At 41.5% G+C, this 13,788-nt stretch overlaps 1 protein-coding gene across 1 annotated transcript in view; it reads right to left on the minus strand.

Annotated features, from left to right (window-relative positions):
* hgfa (hepatocyte growth factor a) overlaps window positions 1-13,788 on the minus strand; it is a 23,718-nt gene continuing 9,930 nt past the window's right edge. The window contains exons 5-18 of the mRNA XM_017414766.3: window positions 11,066-11,208; window positions 10,752-10,872; window positions 10,061-10,179; window positions 6,739-6,910; window positions 6,437-6,570; window positions 4,649-4,742; window positions 3,431-3,570; window positions 2,262-2,294; window positions 1,912-2,020; window positions 1,761-1,835; window positions 1,338-1,475; window positions 1,002-1,108; window positions 763-896; window positions 1-670 (exon numbers count right to left, since the gene is read on the minus strand). Coding sequence (XP_017270255.1) covers window positions 494-670; window positions 763-896; window positions 1,002-1,108; window positions 1,338-1,475; window positions 1,761-1,835; window positions 1,912-2,020; window positions 2,262-2,294; window positions 3,431-3,570; window positions 4,649-4,742; window positions 6,437-6,570; window positions 6,739-6,910; window positions 10,061-10,179; window positions 10,752-10,872; window positions 11,066-11,208 — 1,696 coding nt within the window. The 3' untranslated portion in view covers window positions 1-493. The remainder of the gene's footprint in view (window positions 671-762; window positions 897-1,001; window positions 1,109-1,337; window positions 1,476-1,760; window positions 1,836-1,911; window positions 2,021-2,261; window positions 2,295-3,430; window positions 3,571-4,648; window positions 4,743-6,436; window positions 6,571-6,738; window positions 6,911-10,060; window positions 10,180-10,751; window positions 10,873-11,065; window positions 11,209-13,788) is intronic.

Raw genomic sequence — 13,788 nt, forward strand, 5'->3', positions numbered from 1 at the left:
TAATGACCTTTTTCTCCTTTATTCTGTGGGATGTGTTTAACATTAGAGCAGGAACTGTTTCTCTCTCTCTCTCCTCATATCTAATTAAGGTAAAAAGAGTTTTAGACCAGCTAAAGAAATTAAAAGAACGATAAGAAATCCCAGGCAAAGAGGAATCCTGGTAGCCTCTGTGGAACTGGGTTCAAGTACATTCCAGGAGATAATACTGATTCACAAGTGTCTCTTTCGTTGTCTTTGTTTAAATGGGTTCAGAAGTTCAGAACAAGTCAAAACATTGTAGTTCACCATCCATGTGCCCAAGACTTTGGTTGTAAAAAAATCGATGTGGACTAGACAGATCTTCTCGTTCTTAAAGAGATAAGATTCCATTTGGTACGTCCAGCCTCCTTCCTCTCAAATAAAGGGATTTTCCCACTTTGGTTAGTTCCCAACAGGAAAGGTTTTGGTTCTCCTCTCCTCTGGCGTGTCGTGCAGCTGCTCTCCGTGAGACGTTTCAGTTCCTCTCCAAAGTAGGGTAAAGCTTAAAGACTTTGTAAATCCACTCCGAATAGAAAGCAACGTTAACAAAAAGGGCGGGCTGCGACGAGGCGCATTTTGTCCTTTGGATGCTCACGCCAGTGATCACTTTGCGCTCGTGCTCCTGGCAAACCAACGGCCCGCCATAGTCTCTCTGCAAGGAAGTAACGCACGGGAGATTAGAGTTCGGCTCAGGCTTTAGCTACAGCCAATTTCAGCAGCATGCCCAGGACTGATGATACTTACATCGCACACACCTTCCCCTATCTTTCCACCAGCACATATTCTGCTGTCCCCCGTGTCCCCTTTGATTTGTGAGCAGATGTCATTGTTGACCATCGGCATGGTCACCGTGTTCAGGGCTTCATCCTGACCTGTGTCTGAACAGAGAACAATGCAAAGGATGAAAGTCACCACAATCCTTTCAGCTGAGAAGTTTTTCACATAGGAAGTGTTTTTGGCTTGTGGGTGGAAGAAGGCAGTACTTTTAGTCTCCCCCCATCCGTACATGGTGCAGTTGGTGCCTTCGGCGATGTGACACTCTTTTACTGGGAGATGAATTGTGGAGGCACCCTCCGACACGGGGGCGGGGCTGGAACAAACAAAAAAAAAAATGTGCAAACAATCAAAAATTTCCTTGTGTTTTGCTTCTAATTAAGAAAAACTATGTAGCATTAACTACAAAACCCCCCCCAAATCGGTTTGTTTTTTAAAGAAACAAAAAAAGTGACAGTAAGAGTAGTTACTAGGGTGGAACAGTTTGTGCTTTAAAACCAGGAACTTAAATTCATGGAAAATGTTTCAAACATTTGGGTACTTACTCTTCTAGTTTCAACATGACCAGATTGGATCCCTCCGGGCCGCAGATCAGGCGAGAGATGCGCAATCTCGGACGCCTTGACGAAACGTTCAGGTGACGCAGACCGACCTGCACTCTGTAATCCTTCAGATCCGGAACGCTGTGTTCGCAGCAGTGACACGCAACTTTCAAAAAAGGCGAACCGAATGACCGACGTATGAGGTAAGTTAGGATGCAGAGTACGAGCAGCCCTTGACTCTGAAGATGTCACCGACTGGCATGCAGTTAGTCACTTCTTTCTTATCGAATACGCCATTATGGTATACGGAAGGCAAACATGTTTGAACAATAATACATAGGAAAGAAAAGGCATGCCCTAAAGAAGCTGTGTAGAGCCATGCTTCAGGAGAACATTTACAAAAAGTAGCATATGGTGGATTATTACCAGGATGTAAAGCACTGCTGGTCTGTCAAAACCCAGTCCTCCCTGATCAGAGAGCCTCCACACAAATGAACGTTCCTAAAGAAAATTAATATGTTTTCAGTCTACGCCAAGCTTAGCATAAATGTAGATAAAGACCATTTTGCTTACTTACTCTCTTTGGATGCTTACAACCCAGCTGCCATCGGTACCTCGTACCTGATGTCCTCCAACTATCCTGGTGTTTATATGCACGAAGCACGATATCTTGGGCCTGGCTAGATCTAAATAATAAGACATTTTGGTAAAGTATGTATGACAAATGCAGTTTTGCATTTCAAATAGTGAAAATGGTAATTTTTAAACTTCAAAGGCCGACCATAAAATAGGATTTTAGCCAGGTTAAATGGCAACAGAGGGATCGGATGTAAAGAGTAAGAAAGGAAAAGGGGAGGAGATCAGAGATGGCGAGACAAGGAGGACGACCGGGCTGGGAAAAGCCAGATGAGCAGAACGGATACTTACTGTTGGGCTGCGGAGTTGTTGTTGCTGATTCGCCTGATAGAAGTAAAGCAAAGCACAACGGTAAGAACAGGCCTCACATCAGTAGGAAATTGACTGACACACAAAGAATGAAACCCCGGAGCAAAACAACAAATTTTTAGACTTTATAAGGACTTAGTTTCTGAATCATTCGAGAGCTTTGACAGCAGCCACTGCAGATAAATTTGCTCAAGACCTAAAAACTTCATGCGGGACATGTTTTACATTATGGAAATCATTATCCAGCCACTCATAAGAGGCTTTTTCAGCGTAGTAAGAATGGAACCAGCCAAAGAAAATGTTGGGTCCAGCAGTCAGCGTGGGCTTTTTTTTTCTCCCCTCCTCAAATAAAATGCTGGCAGCAGAGTCCCGCATCTGTTTGTTGTTTGAGCGTTGTACATTATCTGCCAATTGAACAAAACCGCAGCGAACAGATCACATAAGCCACCAAGCAAGATGTAGAGAAGAGCTGTTATTGTTGTACTTTGTTGAGGTCATCAAAGGCTGTAAAGCTAAATTGGTTTATTGAGCCATAGCCACACATCAGTACAGTCTTCGGAAATGGTCTGAACAGAATAAAATGACTCATGAAGCAGTAATACTTTCCAACTGTTTGTTGTATATAAAACACCATCTAACAACACATGTAAAGCAGGCTAATTATCAATGCTGCTAAAAAAAACTAAGTTTAACAGCTCGTTAGCATAGCACAAAGACAGAAAAAGAGTAGGAATGCTACTTCAATTTTGTCTATCGCTACCAGTAAAACTGGCTAATTATCAATGCCTTCAAACTTAACAACAAGTTAGCCTAGCTTAGCATAAGCTAAGAAGAAAAAAAGGAAAAAAAAAAAGAAGGGCTACGTCTTTGGCTACAAAATATGTCCAACAGCACCTGGAAAGGTGGCTAATTATCAGTCTTAATTATCAATACTTAAGAACTTACATTCAGAATTTAGCAGCTTGTTAGCCTTGCTTAACAAAAATTCAAGAAAGTAAGAAAGAAAGCTAGCTCGGCTCTGTCTCTGGCAACAAAATATGTCCACCAGAAAGCAGAGCAGCAGGTGCAGAACTCATAACCCCTCTACTTTTGTGAACAAGGATGCAGGCAGAGATGGGTTTCACAGGATAAACATTATTTCAGTCACTCACATTGCTTCAGTTTGCAGTAGTCCCAGACCAATCGGTTGTTTGGACTCGTGTAACACCAGGGGCCGTGTTTGTCTCGATCTGGGTTCCGGCAATAGTTTATCTCCAGCCCTACATGGGATACTGTAGAGTGAGAATCCTCACTGTAAAACACACAAATACAGATTCTCATATTCCATTTGTTATTCTGTGCACAGTGTATTAGAACTTAAGCCATTACACTCTGAAAACACCCAAGTCTGTATACTGTGCGGTGAGTGGTGCACACACTGCACACGCAGTACCTTCGCAACGCAAGTACTGATAATAGATCTGCAACGTCGGACTCTGGCTTGCCTATAGCGCAATGAATCCTTTGCATTAGCTGCACAGAGCATACAGAAGGAAACAGAGTTTTCAGATGAGTGCTCAAGGGAGTACAAAAGTATGCAGTCCAAGCATTCAGCTGGGCTCAGACCAACAGGAGCCCCATCCTCCATGGAGCGATTCGGTCGTGCTCTCGACTGGTAGGAATTCGCATCTAATCGCGTGTCCTCCTGCAACTTGGCTGTACAAGAATTAAATGCAATCTTCTCAAATATCCAAAATATCCCTGAAAAGTAATTACTGGGTAGGAGTTTGGACACACAGGCGCAAAAATCACGCCAAGCGAGGGGCAACAATTTGTCAGGGGGGTGAAGATAATTCCACTTCCCAGGAGAATGTTAAACAAGCTGTAGCTCTCAGCAGTTTTTCCCCGGGATGACCCCCTAACCTGGAGCGGGGTAGACTCGCTGGCTGCGGTCTATGCGAGGGAGCTGATTGGCTTTGATCTGCTCTCCTCAGAAAGCACTTCCTGGGGTCAGGGGTCAGCTCTGGAACATGTCCATCTGTCTGTGCCATTCTGGCTTTTAAAATTCTTCTAAATTAACGAAATCCAACAGCCTGAATTCAGCATGAAGTCGCAGCTCTAGGAGCGGGCAACTTTTTCTGTAAAGGGTGGGTCGCTTCGAGAACACCAAAGGGTTCCCGCTCATCAGATGAATAATAATTGGGCTTGGTATTGACCCCTGAGGAACCCCTGATTTCCTTTCACTGTTTGTTTTCACAGCTTAGCTCCATCAGTATAAAAAGAGCTTTTCATGAGGCAATGGGAGCTAAATTGTCAACACTTATCCACTGAGCCCTCCATGCAAAGAAAAAAAAAGCTTTAGGGTATTTGAGTGCACTTTACTTTATTACCTGTTTATGTGATGTGACCAGTTTGCACAGGGAATCCCTGACCGAGTTATGGCTAATGAGCCCCGGTACGCCTCTCCGTTGTCTTCATAACACTCTGGGGAAAAAGTGAGACAAAGTTACTTTTCAAAAACCTTGTCGAACATTCCTACAGGAGCCCAGTTCCTGAAACACCTGAATGCTTTCGGTGAGAAGCCACGCTTGGAAATACAACCATGCACTTGCAGAAAGAAACTAAAAACGTGGCTTAATGTTTTCCTCGTGGTTGGAATCAGCCGAGTTGATGACACTGTGTGTAATGGGTGGCTCTAAAATATAATGGAGCATTTAAACTTCAATATGTTTGTTCTTGAACCGTACAAGAAGGCGGCCTGCAGTAACAGACACGTGTGGTCGTCTGAAACGTAAAGCAGAGAAATATGGGATTTGACAGCGAGCACGGTTGCCAAAGCCTGGTGTTTTTGTTCTTCTGCGAAGTGGAATTCATTGGGCAGCTCACTGCCAAGGGCTTCAGTCCTATGAGAGCAAAACAGAAAATGTCTGTGTAATTGCACTTTGCGAAGGCATGACATGTCTGCGAACATCTGCACTTCACTATTTGAGTTGTGCTTCTCAAGACAACAAACCGCTTACAAGATGCTTCCCATTTGTTGAAAGCTTAACACACAGACTCTAGTGCTCTGAAAAAAAGTCCCATTTGTGACGTTTTGGAAAAAGGCTTTTTCTTTTGAGAGTTTGAATAGAAAATTGCCACTACTTTAGAAGAAACACAAAGGGAAAACAGCTAACTTGGATTCACATAAAGTAAAGTCCACACTTCCATATCTGGAACACAAATTCTCATTTGTTTTAACCATCTAGAAATCTGTTCATTTTTCAAAAAAACCAAAAAAACAAAACAAAAAAAAAAACAAGGATTAAAACCAAGTCTGGACTCTACTAAGCTACGGTCAGACAGGTTATATATTTGTACCTGTGAGTGATTCCCTAACTTAGGTTAAACCAAATGTACGAAGTGTCTTAATTTGCAAGATACTTTATACAGTAAGAAGCCAGGTTCACCATGGATCATACTAATGATCCTGAGTTTACAGTCAGAAGAACACTGAGAGGGGCTGTTAGAAAAACGTTTTACAGATGGATAAGACCAAACCTTTTTAAATAAATGATAAGTGCCATCTTTAGAGAATTGGAAACACAGCGTTCCAGCATTGAAATCTGGGCAGTAATCTGTAATTATGACCATTAATAAATGGTGAAACAACAAGTGAACTCTGTTACATCACAAAAAGCTTCATGCTGCTTCATGTGTTTGGGACAGCAAGTCAAAAACATGTTTTTTTGTATCAGTATTGCATCCATATTGCATTGAATCATGAAGCCTTTTATTGTACCATATTGTATCGTAAGACATTAACAATAAAAGCTTTTTCTCCACCAAAAAAGGGTTAAAGAAGATGAAAGTCCTAAACCTAATTCAAGATAAACCCAGAAATATCAATGGGATAAAGCTGTAATGTATGGAGAAGAACACCGTTCACTTTTTTAAAACTGTAGGCCTGATGAAATGTTTTCTCCTGTGGTGACTTTAGTACGAAGATCAAATACTAAAAGACTTGGACTTCTCTTTCCACAAGAATAAATAATCTAGTGTTAGATTTTTGTCTTGTCTCTGTTGATTGTCTTTATTTTTAGGACTGTTTGAATAATAAGCACCAAGCACTTATTCAAACATTTCTTTTAGGCGTCTGCTAAAACGTCCAAACGGAAATTAAAGTTGGAGCAATTTACCTATTTTTTGTGAGTCCTCTGCATCACATCTCGGGACATGCGTGCACTTGGCTATCCTCATATTAGGGTCTGTCGTAAAGCACCATGGGTAATCTGCACCATCTGGGTTGCGGCAGAAATTCTCCTGGAGGTTTCTAGGACACACACAAGCTCCAATTTAAATGACGATGCCGATGGTTGTATGGCTTGCAAACAAAACTATTTAATGTCATCGCTTCCCTTTTTTTAACGAGTGTTAAATACACAGAACAAACAAGTCGCCTCCTTGTCATGTGAGTAACCATGAAACGAGTATCACTCACTTGCATTTGAAGTTCTGAGGAAGAAAAGAGTGGTTATGTGGGAACTGGGAGTCCCAGCGCTGACATGTCACACCCTCCGGAGTCACATTCATTGTTCCTCTGTAATTTGTGCCCTTTCCTTGGATGCAGGACGTTGTTGTGTTGACATCAGAGTCCTCACTGGGGTCTGAATCTGCAAGGGAGGAAGAAAAAAAAAATCTTGTTGTTGAAATAGAAGCAGGAGAAGGAAGTCACGAGCAAAAATTGAATGCAGGAATGAGGGAGGGAGAGAAGGAGGGAGATGATAATCCCCAGAAGAATGTGTCATGTTTAACCTAGAGACAGATGATCAAAAACAGTAGCTCTCCACCCCCTGCACCGCTAATGCGAAGGAAACTCTGTGTACTCATAACACTGGTGCCACACATTCTTGCGCACAGGGATTTCCACAAGCTGCAGACAACAAAAGGGTTCGATTAAAAAAAAGAACCCAAGGCCTAGCGTTTCTGGAGGGAATGTATAACACCCGCTGCCTTTCCTGCCGGAGTTTTAAAGTGAGAACAACTTATAATGAAAAGGAACAAAGTAATGGCTGTTGTGGTCAAACCTCGTGCAAAATCATGCAAGATGAGTTAGCTCTCAGACTCTCAGCTACAACCCCACCGAAGTTTAGCTCCGGATCTGTAAAAAATGGCTCATCAGTTGTAGATGTGCTTCCATTATCCATCCAGTGGTTTATGAGATGTTTAGCTAATAGTACAGACAAATGAATACACTCAGGCAAAAAGCAATTATCCACAAAAGCCATCTTATCTAACCCAGTTCGGCTATAGCAACCAATAAACTATTCCAAACATTTTCAGATGGAATTCTTCTTAGTGGTGCAGGGAGCAAACTTCTTCCCTGCGGATGGCTGTTCTGTTTCTTTAGCCTTTGACAAATGAGATGGAAGAAGACGGAGGAGGAAAAGAGAATGTTTTGGAGGTAGAACGCAAAAGGCGGGCAGAAAAGAGGGATTCTTTGGCTTGATGTAACGCATGCCAGTGTCTGTGTGCACCGTGCAGCACAGGTCAGTGGTTTTTATCTTTCAGGGGGCAGGCATTAAGGGATGCACACATCTGGACAAATGCAGAACCTCCACCCTCGCCGTAAATCATAAGCTGTACTGTAAAAAGTGCATGTGCGGTTCGTGTTTGACGGAGAAAAAAGTAAAAAAAAAAAAAGAAAAAGGGGAGGGGGAGGAAAGATGCTCTGTGCGTTTGTGGGTGTGCTTACTGGAATATTTCAGTGTACTGTGACAAAGTAATGAACAAACTTTCCAGTGACCTAAACTCCTTTTGATCTCTGTGGTTTTTCTTAGAACGAAAAAAAAAAAAGTCTTCCAAGCTGATAAAAGTCAAGTAGAATTATCTCTTATACTCGAGTTTGGACAGTGTGTAAAATGTAAATAAAAACAGAATGGAATGATTATAAACCCATACTTTATTTTCATTAGAACATATCAAATGTTTAAACTAAGAAATTGTACCATTTTGAAGAAAAAAAAAGAAGCAGGTTTTCAATTCGATGGCAGCTGGGACAGGGCCATGTTTATCCCTGTGAAACCTCCCCACTTAACAGGGACAACAAAAGGCTGTAAAAGTAAGTGGTACAAATAAACAGCTGGAAGAGCATTTTCCAACTAATTAGGTTAACTGCCAACAGGTCAGTAGGAGGACTGGGTATAAAAAGAGCATTTTAGAAAGGCTGAATCTCTCAGAAGTAAAGATGGGCAGAGGATCATCAGTCTGCGAGAAATTGTCTAAAAACAGTGGAACGATTTCAGAATAATGTTCCTCAATGACAAATGGGCTAGATTTTAAACATCCCATCATCTATAGTTCATAATATCAATCGATTTCAAGGATCTGGAGAAATCTCTGAGTTTAAATGACAAGGGTTTAAGTTGCCGCTGGATGCCCATGATTTGGGCCCTTCGGGGCCACTGCAATAAAACCAGGTCTGATTTTGTTCTGAACATGACTGCATGGGATCAGAATCTGCAATCCACAAAGAACCTATCCAGAAACACTGCTGTCTTCTCTAGGCCAAAGCTCATTCAAAACAGCCGTCTGTAGTCAGACGAATCAAAATCTTTTTTTTTTTTTTTTTTTTTAGAAATCAGACACCACCTCATTATACTAATGAGGAGAGGGGCCATCCAGCCTGTTATCAGAACGCAGTTCAAAAGCCTCTCTGATGGTATGGGGGTGCATTAGTGCCTATGGCATGGGAAGCTTACACATCTGAAAGTATACCATCATTGCAGAAAAGTAAATACAGGTTTTAGAGCAACACATACACTCATTATGACATCATTTTCAGGGAAGGCCTTTCCTATTTCAGCAAAACAATGCTAATGTCAGCGTGGCTTCATAAAAAGAGTTCAGGCGCTGAACTGACCTTCTTGCAGTCCAGAGCTCTCACAAACAGAAAATATTTGACGCATCATGAAACAGAAAGAAAAGCAAAGACGACCCGGGAAGGATGAACAGCAAGAATCCTGCATCAGACAAGAATGGGACATGTCCCTTCAACAACTGAACTGTGGTTGTATTTCCATATGCTATCTGGTTTTGTAAAAGATCCAGCCTCACTTGGTGCTGGATTATAGAAGGAGCTCTGAAGTTGACATCTAGTATCTGTGAGGGCCACAGCATCTGATTTAAATCATTTTCATGTTCATCACACCATTCACTGACCGCCTGAGCTCAGCAAGGAAGCATCTGCAATCGTTTTCCCCCCTTTGCACATCGATCTGTCTCTATACCCTCTGATTTCAGCAGCTACTGGACCTTTCAGTGCCTGTGTGAGGGATATCCATTGGTATCCTCCACTTTCTAGTCCTGAGTTGTCTCAAAACACCTGTCTAATGTCAGATGATTCCCTTCAGAAACAATCTATTTGCTTTTGCTTGCTGAGGTAAAAAGATTTGAAGACAGACACCACATGAAACAAACAGACTTAAAAGACAATGTAGTAAAAATGGAGAGCTTTTTTTTTTTTCCAAGTGACCACAACAAACAGCAAAACCACTGAAGACCTAAAAGACAACTGCATGTAACAAATCCTTTGTCCAAGAAAAAACACCATCTGTGTTCCAAGTAAACCAACATCCTTAGGGCTGGGTCCACTTCTGAATCCAATCAGAGTTAGGTCACATAGTTCAAGGTTATGAAGAACATGAATGACAAGTGAAGGAGTCGTGAATCAGATCAAAACGATCTCATTTATTTCTCTACAGGCTCCGTTAGCAGGTTATCCTGCTTTTGATTTGGGGTTCAAGAGTAAAACAAGCACTTACCGCACGCGGTGATGTTACAGTATTCCCATGGAGTTTGCGGATCCATGGTGAAGCACCAGGGTCGAAGACGATTGTCTGGGTTACGACAATAGTTGTCCTTTAAGTCTTTATCCCGATACCTGACAAGGCAGAGAAAATTAAGAAGGTCATAAATCATAATAATTGGTGAGCGTTAGCTTTAGTGTCTTTATCGCCTGCTGCTGAAAGGGGAAGGTGGACAAGAACACTTTTGCCCACGTCTGCATCTGTTCATGTGTCTGGATGTTAGCAAAATATCTCATGAATCACTGGATGGATTTTAATGAAACGTTCAGAAAAATGATCACTGGTTATACATTTAAAAACAGGTTCACTTTTGGAGATAATCCAATTCAAGATGGCTGCCCCACGTAATTGACATTAGCCAACACAAAAATGGCTACAACTCAGTTAATTTCACAGATATCGAGCTAAAATTTGACATGGTAGTAGCTGAGAGTCATTCACAACGCATACTCTGAGACGGACATCTTGTGATATTGCATGAGACTGCACATACTAGATTTCAGGTTTGACCAAAACAAGTCCCACATTTCTCAACATAAGATGAAATTAGTCTAAAACACTGGCATGAAAGGCAGCGAGTGATATTCATTCCTTCAAGTTTATTCAATCATTTGACTTGAGTGTGTACTGGTGGTTTTCAGCTTACTTTTTAGGCTGAAAGTTGTGCTTGTGAGGCTTTTGAGAGTCCCATCTCTGACACTCCTTGCCGCTCTCTGTGTGATCCATTCTGCCTCTGTAATCCTCTCCGTTACACGTCACACAGACCTCTGCCAACACAGAAACAAGAATTATCTCAACTTTTTTTCCCCCTCCCTCCTTCTTCTTCTTCCTCTTGGGAACACAAACAAAACTTTCAACAAGAAATAAACCACATCAACGCCGATTAAACCCTCAAGCACTCCTCACTTTTTGCTTTATTTTATCAGAACCCCGTTGCCCGCGGAGGATATTTGGCCTCACCCTGTGAACACTGTGGTATGCCACACTCCTCGGCTCGCACGTTGGGGTCTGTGGTGTAGCACCACGGACCACCGGGGTCGTTGTTGGGATTCCGACAGAAGTTCTCCCTCAGGTCTTGTGTTGGGTACCTGTCTGGATAAAACCTGAAAGGGAGAAGATACGGGGAGGGGGGGGACACACAGACAGGCATTATTGACAGTGTTAACTGATAGTCTAAGCCATATAAATAAATTTTGCAGGAAGACTTGCATGCTTGGCTATTCCAGCCATGTTTTCAGTATCATATTGGCCCGCAAGTCTATAACAAGCCAAATAAATTCAAAAAGAATTTGATGAAGACGTAAGCCTCACTCTGTGAAACTCAAGTGCCAACTTAATCACAACCTGGAATGATCCACTGTGGCAACCATATGCTAACCAAGTCACAGGTACACCTCTCCTCTCTGGGTTTGCACCTTCTGCCTGATCGAATTCCTAATTCCAGCCATGTCCGCTTAAATGTGAAGCAACCCGACTGTCACAGCACAGTAACAACAAACAGCACAGAACTAAAGCCACGGGACACTTGAAGTAGCCCAAGCAGCTTCTCTGCTGGCAGCCTTGGAATCCATTTTAACCTAATCCTTCTCTGTCGACTGCTACGCCACATTAGGGTGGAAAAAAAACAACAAAAAACGCTGCTAGAAATAGAGCCTAGCTGGTCCAAGCAAATGTGGCGTAACAAAAGGGGATCAGCAAGGGATCCCCATGCTAAATGGACAGTGTGTGAAATTCGTCTTTTGTCATGGCGGGATGATGAAAACTTGGCACGTCGACACCTGCTGATCCATGACACACTGCGAGACAGTGATGAGTGATACTTTTAGCTTATCTCCATTGGCTCCCTGTAAAATTCAGGATAGAATTTAAAAACCTAACATCCCAAAACCTCTCAACCACCAAGCTCCACCTTACATTAAAGACTGGACCGTTGCACATTTTCCTAACAGAGCACTTCGCTTTCCGGTCCTAAAAGCAGAACGGGAGGCAGAGCTTTCAGTTATCAGGCTCTGTTGCCAACCCAACTTCCAGTTTCTATCTGCTCTCCAGGTTTCTTCCTGTTAGAAGGGAGTCATTCCTTTCCACTGTCACCAACGAGCCAATCAGGATGGAGGACTGCGACAATCAACACAACTCTTTTACTAATTGGCATTTCATCACGTAATAAATGTCATTAAATTATATTATATTTGAAAAGAAAAGCTCAAGACACATGTAGTAAAAAAAATGGGCTTTAAGAACCAAGAAAGAACAATGAGCAAAAACAGGAAACTTGTTTGGTGTTTAACTGATGATATTACGAAAAAAAAAACACACAAAGTAAAAGTTAATCCTCCCTGACTGAAAGCTTTACCAAGTCTCCAAGGTTTCTACAATAACACACCATTATTCAGTCATTTCACAGAAATCAATAAAGAAGGAGATTGCAAATGAGAAACTGCATAAAGCACACAGTCGTACCTATGTCTAAAAACAATAGATCCAACAGAAACATTTCATTTATGCATGAAACTAAAACAAAACATTTGTTCCAAAACAGCTCTCTGCCTCGGGCCAAAGATCACATCTGTTGTGTGTAAGTCACAAGCCCATGTAGGTCTTTATCATAAATGTGGTATTCTTAATTTACAAATGGAATGACAAGTTTCCTCACTTTGCAAAAAGGAAAGGAAAAAAAAAAAAGGTTGCATGTGACGAGACTGAAAAAGGCTGCAGCATGGGAGCAAGTTAGCTGTAATGATGTTGCGCTAACAGATGTTGGCCAGTTTTCCTTCTTCTCGCCAGAGTCTGTTCCCGTCAGAGCACGGGCCGACGCTGTGCACGCATGCTTCCTCCTCCGAGCCGACTACACACATTGGCTGGATATTGGATATCTGTGAGGCTGAAATCTGGGCCTGAAGTAACTGCACCGAGTGCATCTGCTGGATGAAACACCGCGCCTGAATACGGGAACATCCAAAGACGGAAAGTGTTCAGAAACAAAAAAAAAAGAACTATGGATCCTGATTTATTGTAGGACTCAAACATTCACAGGTTCATCATTTACTTTAAGGGGTATTGAGAAATAATAATAAAAAAAAAAAAAACCTTAGGATCTTTAATGCTGTAAAAACATGTTCTTTCTCATTTTGGACCTGCGTCATTTCAGGCAGCTCATGGCTGATTGATCGCAAACGTCAATGTAGCTGCTCAGTTTTGGTTTTAGGCCTGAGAAAACATGATGCCTGAGAAAAACGTTAAAAAAACAAAAAAACAAACCAGGCATATAAGGTGATTCAGTGCCTCCAAAGCATCAAATCATTGATGATTCTGAACGAGTCCAAAAATGCTGTGTGCTAAAAGGAAGTAGTATTTAACCTGTTGGACAAGAAGCTAAAAATGCTAATTTTCTGTCCTCTAAATGAATATGAAATCACTTGGGAATCTCTAGGTTTAGTTAAACTTATCTACATGCACTTTTACATCACACAAACTAATCCAGCTACCCCTTGTTTTCATATTATACTTAAAATATAAAAAGGACAAAAAACATTTTACTTTTGAACTCATTCAAATATATATATATATATATATATATATATATTATGGCATGCCGTTCAGGAAATTATTGTATATGTATTCTTATATTTGAAAGTTTGAATATATGGAATGAAACCTGAATATATGGAATAAAACCTGAATAT

Source organism: Kryptolebias marmoratus, linkage group LG18 (genome assembly GCF_001649575.2).
Source record: "Kryptolebias marmoratus isolate JLee-2015 linkage group LG18, ASM164957v2, whole genome shotgun sequence".
Classification (NCBI taxonomy): domain Eukaryota; kingdom Metazoa; phylum Chordata; class Actinopteri; order Cyprinodontiformes; family Rivulidae; genus Kryptolebias; species Kryptolebias marmoratus.